The sequence below is a fragment of the Thermobia domestica genome, chromosome 17, assembly GCF_964235325.1.
Source record: "Thermobia domestica chromosome 17, izTheDome1.hap1.1, whole genome shotgun sequence".
NCBI classification, from domain to species: domain Eukaryota; kingdom Metazoa; phylum Arthropoda; class Insecta; order Zygentoma; family Lepismatidae; genus Thermobia; species Thermobia domestica.
In genome coordinates this window covers 157914576-157928233 of record NC_137470.1, presented here as the reverse complement: position 1 = coordinate 157928233, position 13658 = coordinate 157914576, and the positions used below count along the sequence as shown (strand labels likewise).

General features: G+C 37.1%; 1 protein-coding gene across 1 annotated transcript in view; it reads right to left on the bottom strand.

Moving 5' to 3' along the window:
- LOC145674439 (chaoptin-like) overlaps positions 1 to 13658 on the bottom strand; it is a 382085-nt gene that overhangs the window by 189393 nt on the left and 179034 nt on the right. Inside the window, exon 3 of the mRNA XM_081744498.1 lies at positions 8273 to 8495. Within this exon, the coding sequence (XP_081600624.1) occupies positions 8273 to 8495 (223 nt within the window). The remainder of the gene's footprint in view (positions 1 to 8272; positions 8496 to 13658) is intronic.

Here is a 13658-nt window from a genome sequence, read left to right as displayed (position 1 = left end):
ATACCGTATTACCGTTTTTGATCTAATACAGGGTGTTAATGAACTATACCGACAAACCATAAGAGGTGATTCCTCCCATCAAAATTAGAGAAAAAGTTCATATGGACCAATGGGGAAAAGTGTATATTTTCAGAGCTAGGGCTTTCCAAAATCGCGCGAAAGCCAAATTTCAACTGGTCCTATTTTGAATTCCAGAAACTGTGGATGGTGGTCCTTATCAGCGTACACGAAGCTACGTATACACAAGCCAAAAGTACATATTTCGTCAATTTTCAATAAGTGTACAGGGCATTCCCTACATTGTGTAATTCTCACATATGCTCCCAATGGAGCTTTCAGATATACCCTGATTCCAAGGAGGGTCCAAAGTAAGCAAGAGGTAGGCCTTGACAACAATGGAAATCCAATGCTTCGGAGGGAAGGCGGAAGCGTTAGGAACCGCCAGCTTCATGTCTTTTTGTGTTCTAAATTACGTATGATGCGATGTATTTCGTCACGGTATATTTCACGTTTCCTTCACTTAAAAGCGTGAAAGAAAACATTGCAGCATGCGTTCTCCCGAGTACAAGAGACCGTGCTGCTGACGGTCCTTAAAACACGCCCGACATCGCGCAAAAGGATTTCGTGTTTACTGCTATCAAGGCTTATTGTTTGTCTACTTCGGACAAATCATAAAGTCAGAGCGTATCTCACAATTCGGTTGATGGCATGTCTGGGAATTACACCCTGTATGGAACATTCTGTACCCCATTGAACATTAACGTAATATGCATTTTTGGATTGCGTATGCGTGACTTCCTTTACGCTGATAAGTACCACCATACAAAGTTTCCAGAATTCGAAATAGGGCCTCTTGGAATTTGGCCTTTTCGCGATTTTGGACAGCTTTAGATCTGAAACTATATACTTTTCGCCATAGGTCCATATCAACTTTTTCTCTTACTTTGATGTGAGGAATCACCTCTTACAGTTTGTCGGTATAGTTCATTAACACCCTGTATATTGACAGACAGAAAGATGGACAGATGCACAAATGAACCTGGGCATTCTACACGACTTACTTATGCATAGCATAATTCGGAAGTCTAGAAAAGGCCAAAGCAAGTGGAAAGCGCTGACCCAAATCCAAAGACCATTTTCGGTTAGCCATTTTTCGTTCTCAAGATAGAATGCGTCACAGACACCATATTGAAAAGGGTAATATAAGAGCATTTCCTCTTCACGAAGCTGTTGGAAGAAAAGAAAAAAAAGTAAAAGAAGGAAAAGAGGATAGTGTACAGTTTTATAGAAAATTTATTTAAACTGACTGTTTCAGACAATAAAAAATCGGCATCTATTGTGAAATATAGTATCTTTATATTTTTAAAGGGGTGTACTTAAGAAACATAAAACTGAAAGAAACGTCATTTCTCTTGACAATAACTTTCGATATTCACAGGTTTTTTACTGCGGTAATCTTCCAGATCGCTAAAGCTTCCTTGATTTTTGATCGAGTTTATAAGAATTCCCTTGAGAAGAAGTTTCCGGAAAGGAAAGTGATTTACATATGCTTCTGTATAGTGAGTGCCATTACTTGTGTAAATTCTTCTCCGGTTTTTCCCCTTCTCATTTTTTTCAAAATATACTGAGACAGTTTTCTCCCATTTTCTTGCGATTCTTATTCACGTTAAAGAAAAATAATAAAAAAAAAAAAATAAAATAAAATAGAAATCAGTCTATCTGCATAACTGTCTCATCTCTCTTTTTTCTTCCAGTTATTATCTTCATTTTTTCTTTTTTTCCGTTCCTTTTCCTACCACTTTTATTCATCATAGTTCGATCGAGAAGAGACAGACATGCATTTAATATTTCCTCAAAGAGAAAAGGAAAGATGTTACGGAACTGGACTTCACTTATTTGAATATCGAATAAAAGCACGTTTGTCTTTTTCTTGCCTTGAGAAAACGTTAAGAACATATCTTGAGATGTCGATTTAAAAGAAGCAAGGTTGCCACTGCATGTAAAGAATATAAATCATGAACTAAGCAATAAGGGACCGTTCACATATTACGTAACAATATATATTTTTTTTAATTGTTTTGCCCCATCCTCTTCCTTGTCACACTTTGTAACGTAAGGCCGAACCCCATGGTAATATAAATCAAAAGACCAACCAACTAAATCGTGGACATCACTAATAAATGCCAATGCAGTAACCTTACAGCAAATGCATTAACGAAACATGATTTCGAAATCTTCAAAGCCTGAGATGAAATGAAATGAAATCTTTGAGTTTTACGTCTCATGTTTATGCCGGCTAGGCTAAAGGAGACGGTGATTATGAGAAATGAATGACATGGTGGAATGAAGAAAGTGAGAGGAAACGGGAGAACCCCGAAGAAACCCACGCATATGGTGTTTGTCCACCATAAAGTTCACTTGGTGGGGGTTGGTATCGAACCCGGGACCCCAAGCACCAGAGGTGAACGCTCTACCACTGAGCCACCGCGGCCACCTCTTCAAAGCCTGAAACTGAAGAAAAGTAAGTGGCGGAGATTTACGAGTGTGTCAAAGTTCAACATAAAAAAGTGCACATTAAATGACAAAATGGATTTCACCAAGGGCGCCGATCCCGGGGGCCGGGGGGCGAGCCCCCCAAAGCTCACGTGGGCCCCTCTACTGTATTTATGAATATACAATATTTGGCATAATTTGAATGCAGGAGCACATGTGGTTCGGATTCCACGTGAATCAGTAGGTCCACGTCTCATATAGCCTCGCTACTGAACGGGACGTTAAACTCAACTTAACTCAATTTGAATGCAATTTGTCTTAAAATCCTCAGATATATATATATATATATATATATATATATATATATATATATATATATATATATATCTTTGCATCTGAATGCTCCCCTCCTCCCAAGTTACAGAGAAATCGGCGCCCTTGTATTTCACGGCTTTTGAACAATTTGGAATTAAGAAATCACACACACACACACGGCATTGCCAAAAGAAAATCGTTTATTTTAATAAAGTAAAAAATGATTTTGATACAACTTGGTTACGTCCTAAGAAGTCTATGAGCGAAAACATTAGTCAAATTACCGGCTCGAATGAGTTCTGGCTGTATGAGCGGCTCGGGAAAACATAATAGTATGCCACATTTTCTAGATTTCAAGTTAATTGGGAAATAATGTTCAACATTCCCATTCAATTCAATGCAATAATACATACCAAACAAGCTTCCCTGCCATCTGCACGAAGATTTTCGAACTGCAACTATCTACATACTGTTCTATAGTTCAATCTCAAACCATTCCACCTAATACCTCAGTTTTAACAGAAACGGCGCTTCGCATTGTGTTCACCCGAGCCACTATTATTATCCAAAGAACTAATTTTCAATTTTTGTAACTTTCGAAATCAACGCCTCAATTGTTAAGTAGCGCTGAGGATAGTCTTCAAAATGTACAGTCATGTCCAAAATGATTGTCGCATATATATAATTGTCTTCTTGTAAGAATATAATTTGATAATGATTTTGCATTATATTTTTAATACTGATACTATGTGTATAATCTGGGAATGTATATTTGTGGTAAATTTCACTGGAAAAGGATTATAAATACGAAAATTAGAATGAGTGAAACAAAATGTTGCTGAATGGACAGGAAAGTTTTATTTTCGTTTTATTGTTCTTATTTACTGCTATTTTGAGATGAAATTTGCCACATACATGTCTTTGCCGACTATACACATACTAACATTATAAGATATACCGGGCGAATTCGTTATCAAATTATATTCCTACAACAACATATTTATAGACATGCGACAATAATTTTGGACATGAGTGTACAAGCAATGGAATGTAATGCATCACGTGCTCCACCGATAGTGTGTAAACTCAGCCTAAAATTATCTCGTGTTAGTTAAGCTAGTGTATATCTACTAACACGGGAGAGTCCCACAAGTTGTCGCTAAAATCTGATTGCCACATAGCACATCTGATAGAGCGTCATGAGAAATGAACATTAGCAAAATTTAAGGTGCTATGGACCAGAAGAATAGGAGCTAGGGGGCTTCAAAATTTGAATATCCAAAAAATTATATCATAGAATTATGTACGTTTAAGGTAAATATCTTAAAAAACCGTTAAAGCAATCAAAACAAAAGTTGCACAATATAATGAGAACAAAATGTCCTATCGAAAACCATAAGCATTGTTGCCATAAGTGAAGCAGTGTTGCCAACTCAGCATAAATATTTTATTTGAAATAGCATCATATACAAATATGCACAGGTTTAAGATGCACTATTGTTACTAAAAATAACAGTGAAGTGTAGTGGTACAGTGTTGCACGCTATTGGAGCTACGTGTGCTGAAAATGTACAATGGAGAAGCTTGATGTGTGGCAACAGATGGTAATAAAGGAATTTGGGTCTCAAACTATGAATTTAGTTTAAATGCATAACACAGATAGTATAACCTAAGCGGTTAGCGTACGCGCCTTTGGCGTGGGAGACCCGGGTTCGATTCCCGGCGGGAGCTCATGTGGTTCGGATTCCACGTTAATCAGTAGGTCCAAGTCTCATATAGCCTCGCTGCTGAACGGGACGCTAAACTAAAATCAACTCAACTCAACTCAACAGATAGTATAACACAGCAAAATGTAAGCAGTGTCACAAAATATTGATGCATTTGAAAAACGAAATTGATTGATGCCATTTTTACGTCCTGTGTCAGCTTCGAAGTTATATAGGAGTGCAAAGTGGGATCCGAATCACTATGAAAGAGGAAGATTACAATGAAATGTAAGGTGGAAAGTACAACAAACCCACGCATATGGTGTTTGTCCACCATAAAGTTCACTTGGTGGGGGTTGGTATCGAACCCGGGACCCCAAGCACCAGAGGTGAACGCTCTACCACTGAGCCACCGCGGCCACCTCTTCAAAGCCTGAAACTGAAGAAAAGTAAGTGGCGGAGATTTACGAGTGTGTCAAAGTTCAACATAAAAAAGTGCACATTAAATGACAAAATGGATTTCACCAAGGGCGCCGATCCCGGGGGCCGGGGGGCGAGCCCCCCAAAGCTCACGTGGGCCCCTCTACTGTATTTATGAATATACAATATTTGGCATAATTTGAATGCAGGAGCACATGTGGTTCGGATTCCACGTGAATCAGTAGGTCCACGTCTCATATAGCCTCGCTACTGAACGGGACGTTAAACTCAACTTAACTCAATTTGAATGCAATTTGTCTTAAAATCCTCAGATATATATATATATATATATATATATATATATATATATATATATATATATATATATATATATATATATATATATATATATATATATATATATATATATATCTTTGCATCTGAATGCTCCCCTCCTCCCAAGTTACAGAGAAATCGGCGCCCTTGTATTTCACGGCTTTTGAACAATTTGGAATTAAGAAATCACACACACACACACGGCATTGCCAAAAGAAAATCGTTTATTTTAATAAAGTAAAAAATGATTTTGATACAACTTGGTTACGTCCTAAGAAGTCTATGAGCGAAAACATTAGTCAAATTACCGGCTCGAATGAGTTCTGGCTGTATGAGCGGCTCGGGAAAACATAATAGTATGCCACATTTTCTAGATTTCAAGTTAATTGGGAAATAATGTTCAACATTCCCATTCAATTCAATGCAATAATACATACCAAACAAGCTTCCCTGCCATCTGCACGAAGATTTTCGAACTGCAACTATCTACATACTGTTCTATAGTTCAATCTCAAACCATTCCACCTAATACCTCAGTTTTAACAGAAACGGCGCTTCGCATTGTGTTCACCCGAGCCACTATTATTATCCAAAGAACTAATTTTCAATTTTTGTAACTTTCGAAATCAACGCCTCAATTGTTAAGTAGCGCTGAGGATAGTCTTCAAAATGTACAGTCATGTCCAAAATGATTGTCGCATATATATAATTGTCTTCTTGTAAGAATATAATTTGATAATGATTTTGCATTATATTTTTAATACTGATACTATGTGTATAATCTGGGAATGTATATTTGTGGTAAATTTCACTGGAAAAGGATTATAAATACGAAAATTAGAATGAGTGAAACAAAATGTTGCTGAATGGACAGGAAAGTTTTATTTTCGTTTTATTGTTCTTATTTACTGCTATTTTGAGATGAAATTTGCCACATACATGTCTTTGCCGACTATACACATACTAACATTATAAGATATACCGGGCGAATTCGTTATCAAATTATATTCCTACAACAACATATTTATAGACATGCGACAATAATTTTGGACATGAGTGTACAAGCAATGGAATGTAATGCATCACGTGCTCCACCGATAGTGTGTAAACTCAGCCTAAAATTATCTCGTGTTAGTTAAGCTAGTGTATATCTACTAACACGGGAGAGTCCCACAAGTTGTCGCTAAAATCTGATTGCCACATAGCACATCTGATAGAGCGTCATGAGAAATGAACATTAGCAAAATTTAAGGTGCTATGGACCAGAAGAATAGGAGCTAGGGGGCTTCAAAATTTGAATATCCAAAAAATTATATCATAGAATTATGTACGTTTAAGGTAAATATCTTAAAAAACCGTTAAAGCAATCAAAACAAAAGTTGCACAATATAATGAGAACAAAATGTCCTATCGAAAACCATAAGCATTGTTGCCATAAGTGAAGCAGTGTTGCCAACTCAGCATAAATATTTTATTTGAAATAGCATCATATACAAATATGCACAGGTTTAAGATGCACTATTGTTACTAAAAATAACAGTGAAGTGTAGTGGTACAGTGTTGCACGCTATTGGAGCTACGTGTGCTGAAAATGTACAATGGAGAAGCTTGATGTGTGGCAACAGATGGTAATAAAGGAATTTGGGTCTCAAACTATGAATTTAGTTTAAATGCATAACACAGATAGTATAACCTAAGCGGTTAGCGTACGCGCCTTTGGCGTGGGAGACCCGGGTTCGATTCCCGGCGGGAGCTCATGTGGTTCGGATTCCACGTTAATCAGTAGGTCCAAGTCTCATATAGCCTCGCTGCTGAACGGGACGCTAAACTAAAATCAACTCAACTCAACTCAACAGATAGTATAACACAGCAAAATGTAAGCAGTGTCACAAAATATTGATGCATTTGAAAAACGAAATTGATTGATGCCATTTTTACGTCCTGTGTCAGCTTCGAAGTTATATAGGAGTGCAAAGTGGGATCCGAATCACTATGAAAGAGGAAGATTACAATGAAATGTAAGGTGGAAAGTACAACAAAAACATGTCCGAGGTGAGATTGGAACCTGCGATGCCTAATATGTCGGTTCTCTAGCCTTCTAAACCACACGTCTATCCTGGCCGACTAAAAACGAAATGAGCTGGTAATAAAATAATTATATTTCCAATATGAATATGGTAATGTTACAGTGTACAAACATAATAATACGGTATGTAGGAGAGGAAGTAAAAGAATGTCACTTAACACGAAAGACATAAACCAAGAAACTACTCTTCTAAATACTGATAAGATAATCGATAACCAGTTTACAGAAGTAGAAAACACGCGTTTCTTCCCTCGCTTGTGTCATTTTGTTTTCGCGAGTTGTCTGCATATTCATCAGGGCTACAGAAGTATAATGCAAAATTCTCACTTGTTTCTATTGCATTCCTTTATTACATTTTGTTGTTACATATCAAACTTCTCTATTGTTGCACATGTAGCTCAATAATGTGCAACACTGTACCACTACACTTCACTGTCATGTTTAGTGATTATAGTGCATTTTAAATCTGTGCACATTTGTATATGGTACTATTTCAAATAAAACATTTTATGCTGAGTTGGCAACACTGCTTCACCTATGTCAACATTGTTTATGGTTTTCGATAGGGCAATTTATTTTCATTATATTGTGCAACTTTTGTTGTGATTGCTTTAACGGTTTTCAAGATATTTACTTTAAACGCACATAATTCCATGATATAATTTTTGGATATTCAAATGTTGAAGCCCCCTAGCTCCTATCCTTCTGATCCATAGCACCTTAAATTTTGCTCGTGTTTATTTCTCATGATACTCTATCAGACGTGCTATGTGGCAATCAGATTTTAGCGACAACTTGTGAGACCCTCCCATGTAAGCTGGAATCGAAACCATGTTCAACTATTCATACTAAGCTGTTTTCCTTTCTCCCTTGTTTCAAAACATCTGAATAGACTATACTTCTGGTGGGTACTTACCAGGTAGTTTTCCAAATGGCACCCCAACACAGCTGATATCCTGGACGTTCTCTAGTGTTTTTGGAGTTGTGAAATGGATTGCGCGTGTATCACTTTCAAATTTACACGTGCACATAGGATTGAACGTGCACGGGGCCAGTTGCTGGAAGGAGCTCCATTTGGGGAATGTCAATATCACTAGGACTGTTCTAAGGGTTCTGGACAGCAACGATGATAGCAACATCTGAAAAGAGAAAAGAACAAAGTTTATTGAAACTTCGGAGTGCAGCAACAGAATTTAAATTAATCACCATGCAAAGTTGCATATTTACAAGAAGATAATACTATTCTGCGACTTGATTAAATCAATATTTAGTTTCAAAAACATTGGTTATTCTGAAAATTAAATTAGATTTAATTAAGTTAAGCATGTGGAGCTTCTCTTTGGTCTCAATACTCCCAGATATTTCGAGTTAGCTCCATAAAATTTAGCTTGAATAGGGGTCTTCAAGTGGACAGTTATTATGATATATATATATATATATATATATATATATATATATATATATATATATATATATATATATATATATTAGGATTATCCATGTTGTTGCGGAATGAAGGCCAACAACTGTCTCATACACTTAAAATTGGAAAGAACATACTTTAGTTGTCGAACCGTATGCTATTTAAACGTTTAGCCGAAGGAAATAGTATTTACTGCAACGTATTCGTGCGGAAGATACCTCGTAAGCATTCAACGGAGGCCCACTGTAGGCCTGGTGATGTAGGAGTGGTGAACGCCATCGCGGGACTGTCTGCTCAATAGTACGAATTTATACGTTATTCCGGTATAAGTGCTTTAATCACGCAGTTCTCCCTTCATTTTCCGGTATCCAATTCCTGAAATACCTCCCTGTATTTGCAACTTGAGCACTAGGATTAAAGTTCATCGTTTAAAATGCATGATTTAATTATACATCGGGTTCTAAAACTGGTGCTCACAGACAACAGAGCACTATAATTTAGTTGAGTTGAGTTGATTTTAGTTGAGCGTCCCGTTCAGCAGCGAGGCTATATGAGACGTGGACCTACTGATTAACGTGGAATCCGAACCACATGAGCTCCCGCCGTGAATCGAACCCGGGTCTCCCACGCCAAAGGCGCGTACGCTAACCGCTTAGCCACGAAGGAGCTCACTATAATTCAGATCAAAAGCAAAAACGCTATACAATGATACACTCCGGGGCTTACTGCACCCGCTATGGGAAATCAAAATTTCATGTTACCATTAGCATTGCTCTTCGAATCCAACAAGCAGTTATACCAATTGTTACACTATAGATATACAACACTGACTTGACACCTAGTCCTCCGTTTCGAGCGCCGCTATCGGCTGAAGGAATTCCACTCTCTTTCGCTAACAAGGAAAGCTATGCAACTCCTCGACGAGTATTACATTGAAACTTGTACAACTGAAAGGACATATTGAAAGATGAAAATATGCTTACTCTTACGATTCGCAACCTCGTCGGACAGGAAGTAGAATGATCAATCTCCCATGGCCCCTGAAAGTTATGTACTCTGGTCATACATGCCAGAATGTGATAAACTGGAACCTGTTTTCTCACGAAAACAAATATTGCAAACTCAAGATGATAACAGTCGGTGGTGATTGCGATCTCTAGTACGTCATTGATGCGAACCGATGTAAAATGGAACACGATACGATATACCGATCGTAAGTTCCACAGCAACACGTTCACCCGGTGGAGAAAAGGGATAGGCTGAAACCACAACGCAAAAATGGCTTCCTATTATTATTATTATTATTATTATTATTATTATTATTATTATTATTATTATTATTATTATTATTATTAGTAGTAGTAGTAGTAGTAGTAGTAGTAGTAGTAGTAGTAGTAATAGTAGTAGCAGTAATATGATTAGTATTATTAATATGAGCAGTGTGATGAGTGAAAATAATAATAATGAGAAGAAGACAACAAACAGGCTGTATTGTTGGTCCCGTTAAGTAACGAAGGACTCCTGCTCGTCTTGAGTTTCCTCTAGCCCTGCTATAAAGAAAATGAAAATGAAATCTTTGAGTTTTACGTCTCACGGTTATGCCGGTTAGGCTAAAGGAGACGGTGATAATGAGAGATGAGTGAAAAGGTGGAATGAAGAAAGTGGGAGGAAACGGGAAAACCCCGAGAAAACCCACGAGCACGGTGTTTGTCCACCACAAAGTTCACTTGGCGGGGGCTGGGATCGAACCCGGGACCCCAAGCACCAGAGGTGAACGCTCTACCACTGAGCCACCGCGCCCCCCTGCTATAAAGGTTTTAAAATCCACAAACAATCATAAACCAGCCAGGATTCGAAGTCGGGACCCTTGAATCGCTGGCTTGACGCCTCAAACAACACGAGCATGAGGTCGTCAATAAGACGAAGAAGATAACAAAGAAATAATAATAATAATAATAATAATAATAATAATAATAATAATAATAATAATAATAATAATAATAATCCGATACCAGTGTTCTTAACCTAATTCCGATCACGACATCCATATTATCACATCCTCTTGCCAGCGATCCTCTTCTAATTTCTGGCTTGTAATAAGCTTGTGTCGGATTTTTAATATACCTATTGCGGAGGTCCCACTAGATATATCTATTTCTATAATAGTAGAACCCATCTCTTGTATATAGTGGATACAGTAACTTCCTAAAAGCGAATGGATTAAAACCAAATTTGGTCAGTTCACTCATATTACAAACTCGAATCCGATCCGTCATACTGTTTCAAAATGGAGACCGTTTGAATTTTTTTAAAACGTCACAACTCTCTTAATTTTGGGCCATATGATAATAAAAAATAAAGTGTATTTGCGTTCTTTCGGTATTTCAACACGCTGTTCTCATTGGTTTCATATCGTACCTCTTTTATTTAAAATGATGTTAAACCAACTGTGGAACTGTTGAAAATGTTTAGTAGGCCATTTTCTTCATTTCTTGACAGTATGTATGCAAATAAAAATTGTCTATCACACAATTCAAAATAATAATTACTTAAAAATATTTTCCGATATTAGATTCTAGTTATATTTATCACTTTCGCTTATCTTCGCGACCCCCCAGTTGAGAAACTCTGTCCTATACTAATTTTTCTCCTTGCAGACTTCATGTTCGTGTGGATTGAGGAGTCAAGCCAGTGACTCAAGGTTCCTGACTTCGAATCCCGGCATGGGTATGGTTGTCTGTGGATTCTAAAACCTTTATAGCAGGGCTAGAGGACACTCAAGACGGGCAGAAGTCCTTCGTTACTTAACGGGCCAAATAATATAGCCTACTTGCCCTCTTCTAATTATTATTATTTTTAATCATCATACTGCTCATATTAATAATGCTAATCATACTACTACTACTACTACTAATAATAATAATAATAATAATAATAGAAAGCTATTTTTGCGTTGTGGTTTTAGCGTGTCCCGTTTCTCCACCGGGTGAACGTATTCGTTTGGAACTTCCGATCGGTGTATCATATCGTGTTCCATTTCACATCGGTTCGCATCATTGACGTACCAGAGATTCCAATCAACACCTATCGTTATCATCTTGAGTTTGCAATTTTTGTCTTCGTGAGAAAAGAGGTTTCAGTCAGGGATGTAATGGGGCATATACGGGAGTATACGGCGTAAATTTACGAAAGAATGAGCATACGCCAAGTATTCTTGCGTATACGCTATACTTTTGAAAACGATCGAGCGTATACCTACCAAAAATTCTAGCATTACACTACTGGTTTCAGTGTATCACATTTTGGCTTGTATGACCAGAGTACATAACTTTCAGGGGCTATGGGAGAACGATCATTCTACTTCCTGTTCGAATATGCTGCGAATCGTAAGAGTAAGCATATTTTCATCTTTCAATATGTCCTTCCAGTTGTACAAGTTTCAATGCGATACTCGTCGAGGAGTTGGATAACTTTCCTTGCAAGACTCTCTTGCTTAGCAACAGCTGAACGTTTATTGGTTCAACGCATGGGTGTGTTGAGGGTGTAAGCTTTAGTTTGCATTTTTACCACGGTTCAAGACATTTTAGCAGCACTATAGTAAGCAATGCTAGCATCAACTCTGTCGACTTTAACTGCCATCTGGAAAAAATCGATGTAACTATTTGATATGTTGGTAGATCTTACCTAATGTTCTTTTTCTGCGACGTTGCTACATAGTGCAACTTGTGTATCCAGACAAGAGCCTGAAAGCTATACAAATACGAGTATATATATATATATATATATATATATATATATATATATATATCGCTTTATTTTGACTTGAATAATGACGCCATTCGTAGAACACCTGAGTGCATAATTAAAACTATGAAGAAGTAAATAATAGTTGAAATATAGCTAATAAATTCTGCTAACAGATACAATTATAGTTATCCTTTATAAGTTGTAATAATTATAATAAGCTTTAAGTGTTACACCTTTGAAATAACTGATTTTTACTTAAACTCATTAACGAAATTGGCTTTCAGTGGGATATTCACCGAAGTAAACAAAGACCAATTTATTGAAATATACGTGTTAAAAGTACATTGTATATGCTAACATTAACGGAGTGGCACATATTCTTAATTATGGAAGCAATGATTAATTTTAGACTCTTTCCTTAGCTTTTATTTCTTTTCTTATATAAAGAAAATCAAGATGATATACATGCTACTTTAACCATAAACGACAAACTGCAATAAAATTAATTTAGAAGCCAACATTCCTATTTGAAGAAGGTTTACTTAAATTTCAGTTGCAATAAAGTTGATATCACATCACCAGGGCAGGATTTAGGGGGATGCAAAGGTGCACGTACACCTTCCCCCCCCCCCTTCGTTGTAAATATACACTATCTAAAATGAGAAGCTAACAGTGAAAAAAGCAACACATTACGAAACTGTCTGCCATCATGTTTCCGTTTGGGACTTATACGAAAGGAGAGCTTTGCAAAAACGATAGTTTAAGTTGATTTTCTGAAGGTTGAAGGAAAATGATTCACCAAGCAAAATAATATAGCATTTGTCAAGTAGGGAAGATAACTGAAGGCAGGAGAAGACAAGAACATTTCGTTCTGCATTCCATTTGCGACCTTCTCCTCCGTTCTATGCATCAGTGTTGTCAGGGATAAAGAATATTGATACATGTTACTTTGAAGAGTTTCAGCATGATTGGTTATTTTGGTAGTTATTGGTGCACCCCTTTCCTCAGAGAATCTTGGATCTGGTGCTGCACATCACCATTTCATGTGCTATAAATAACAAGGGATAACAAATGACATTCGAAACGTGATGTCTGAGGAATTGTGAATGATACATTGTCGTTCTGTTCCTGA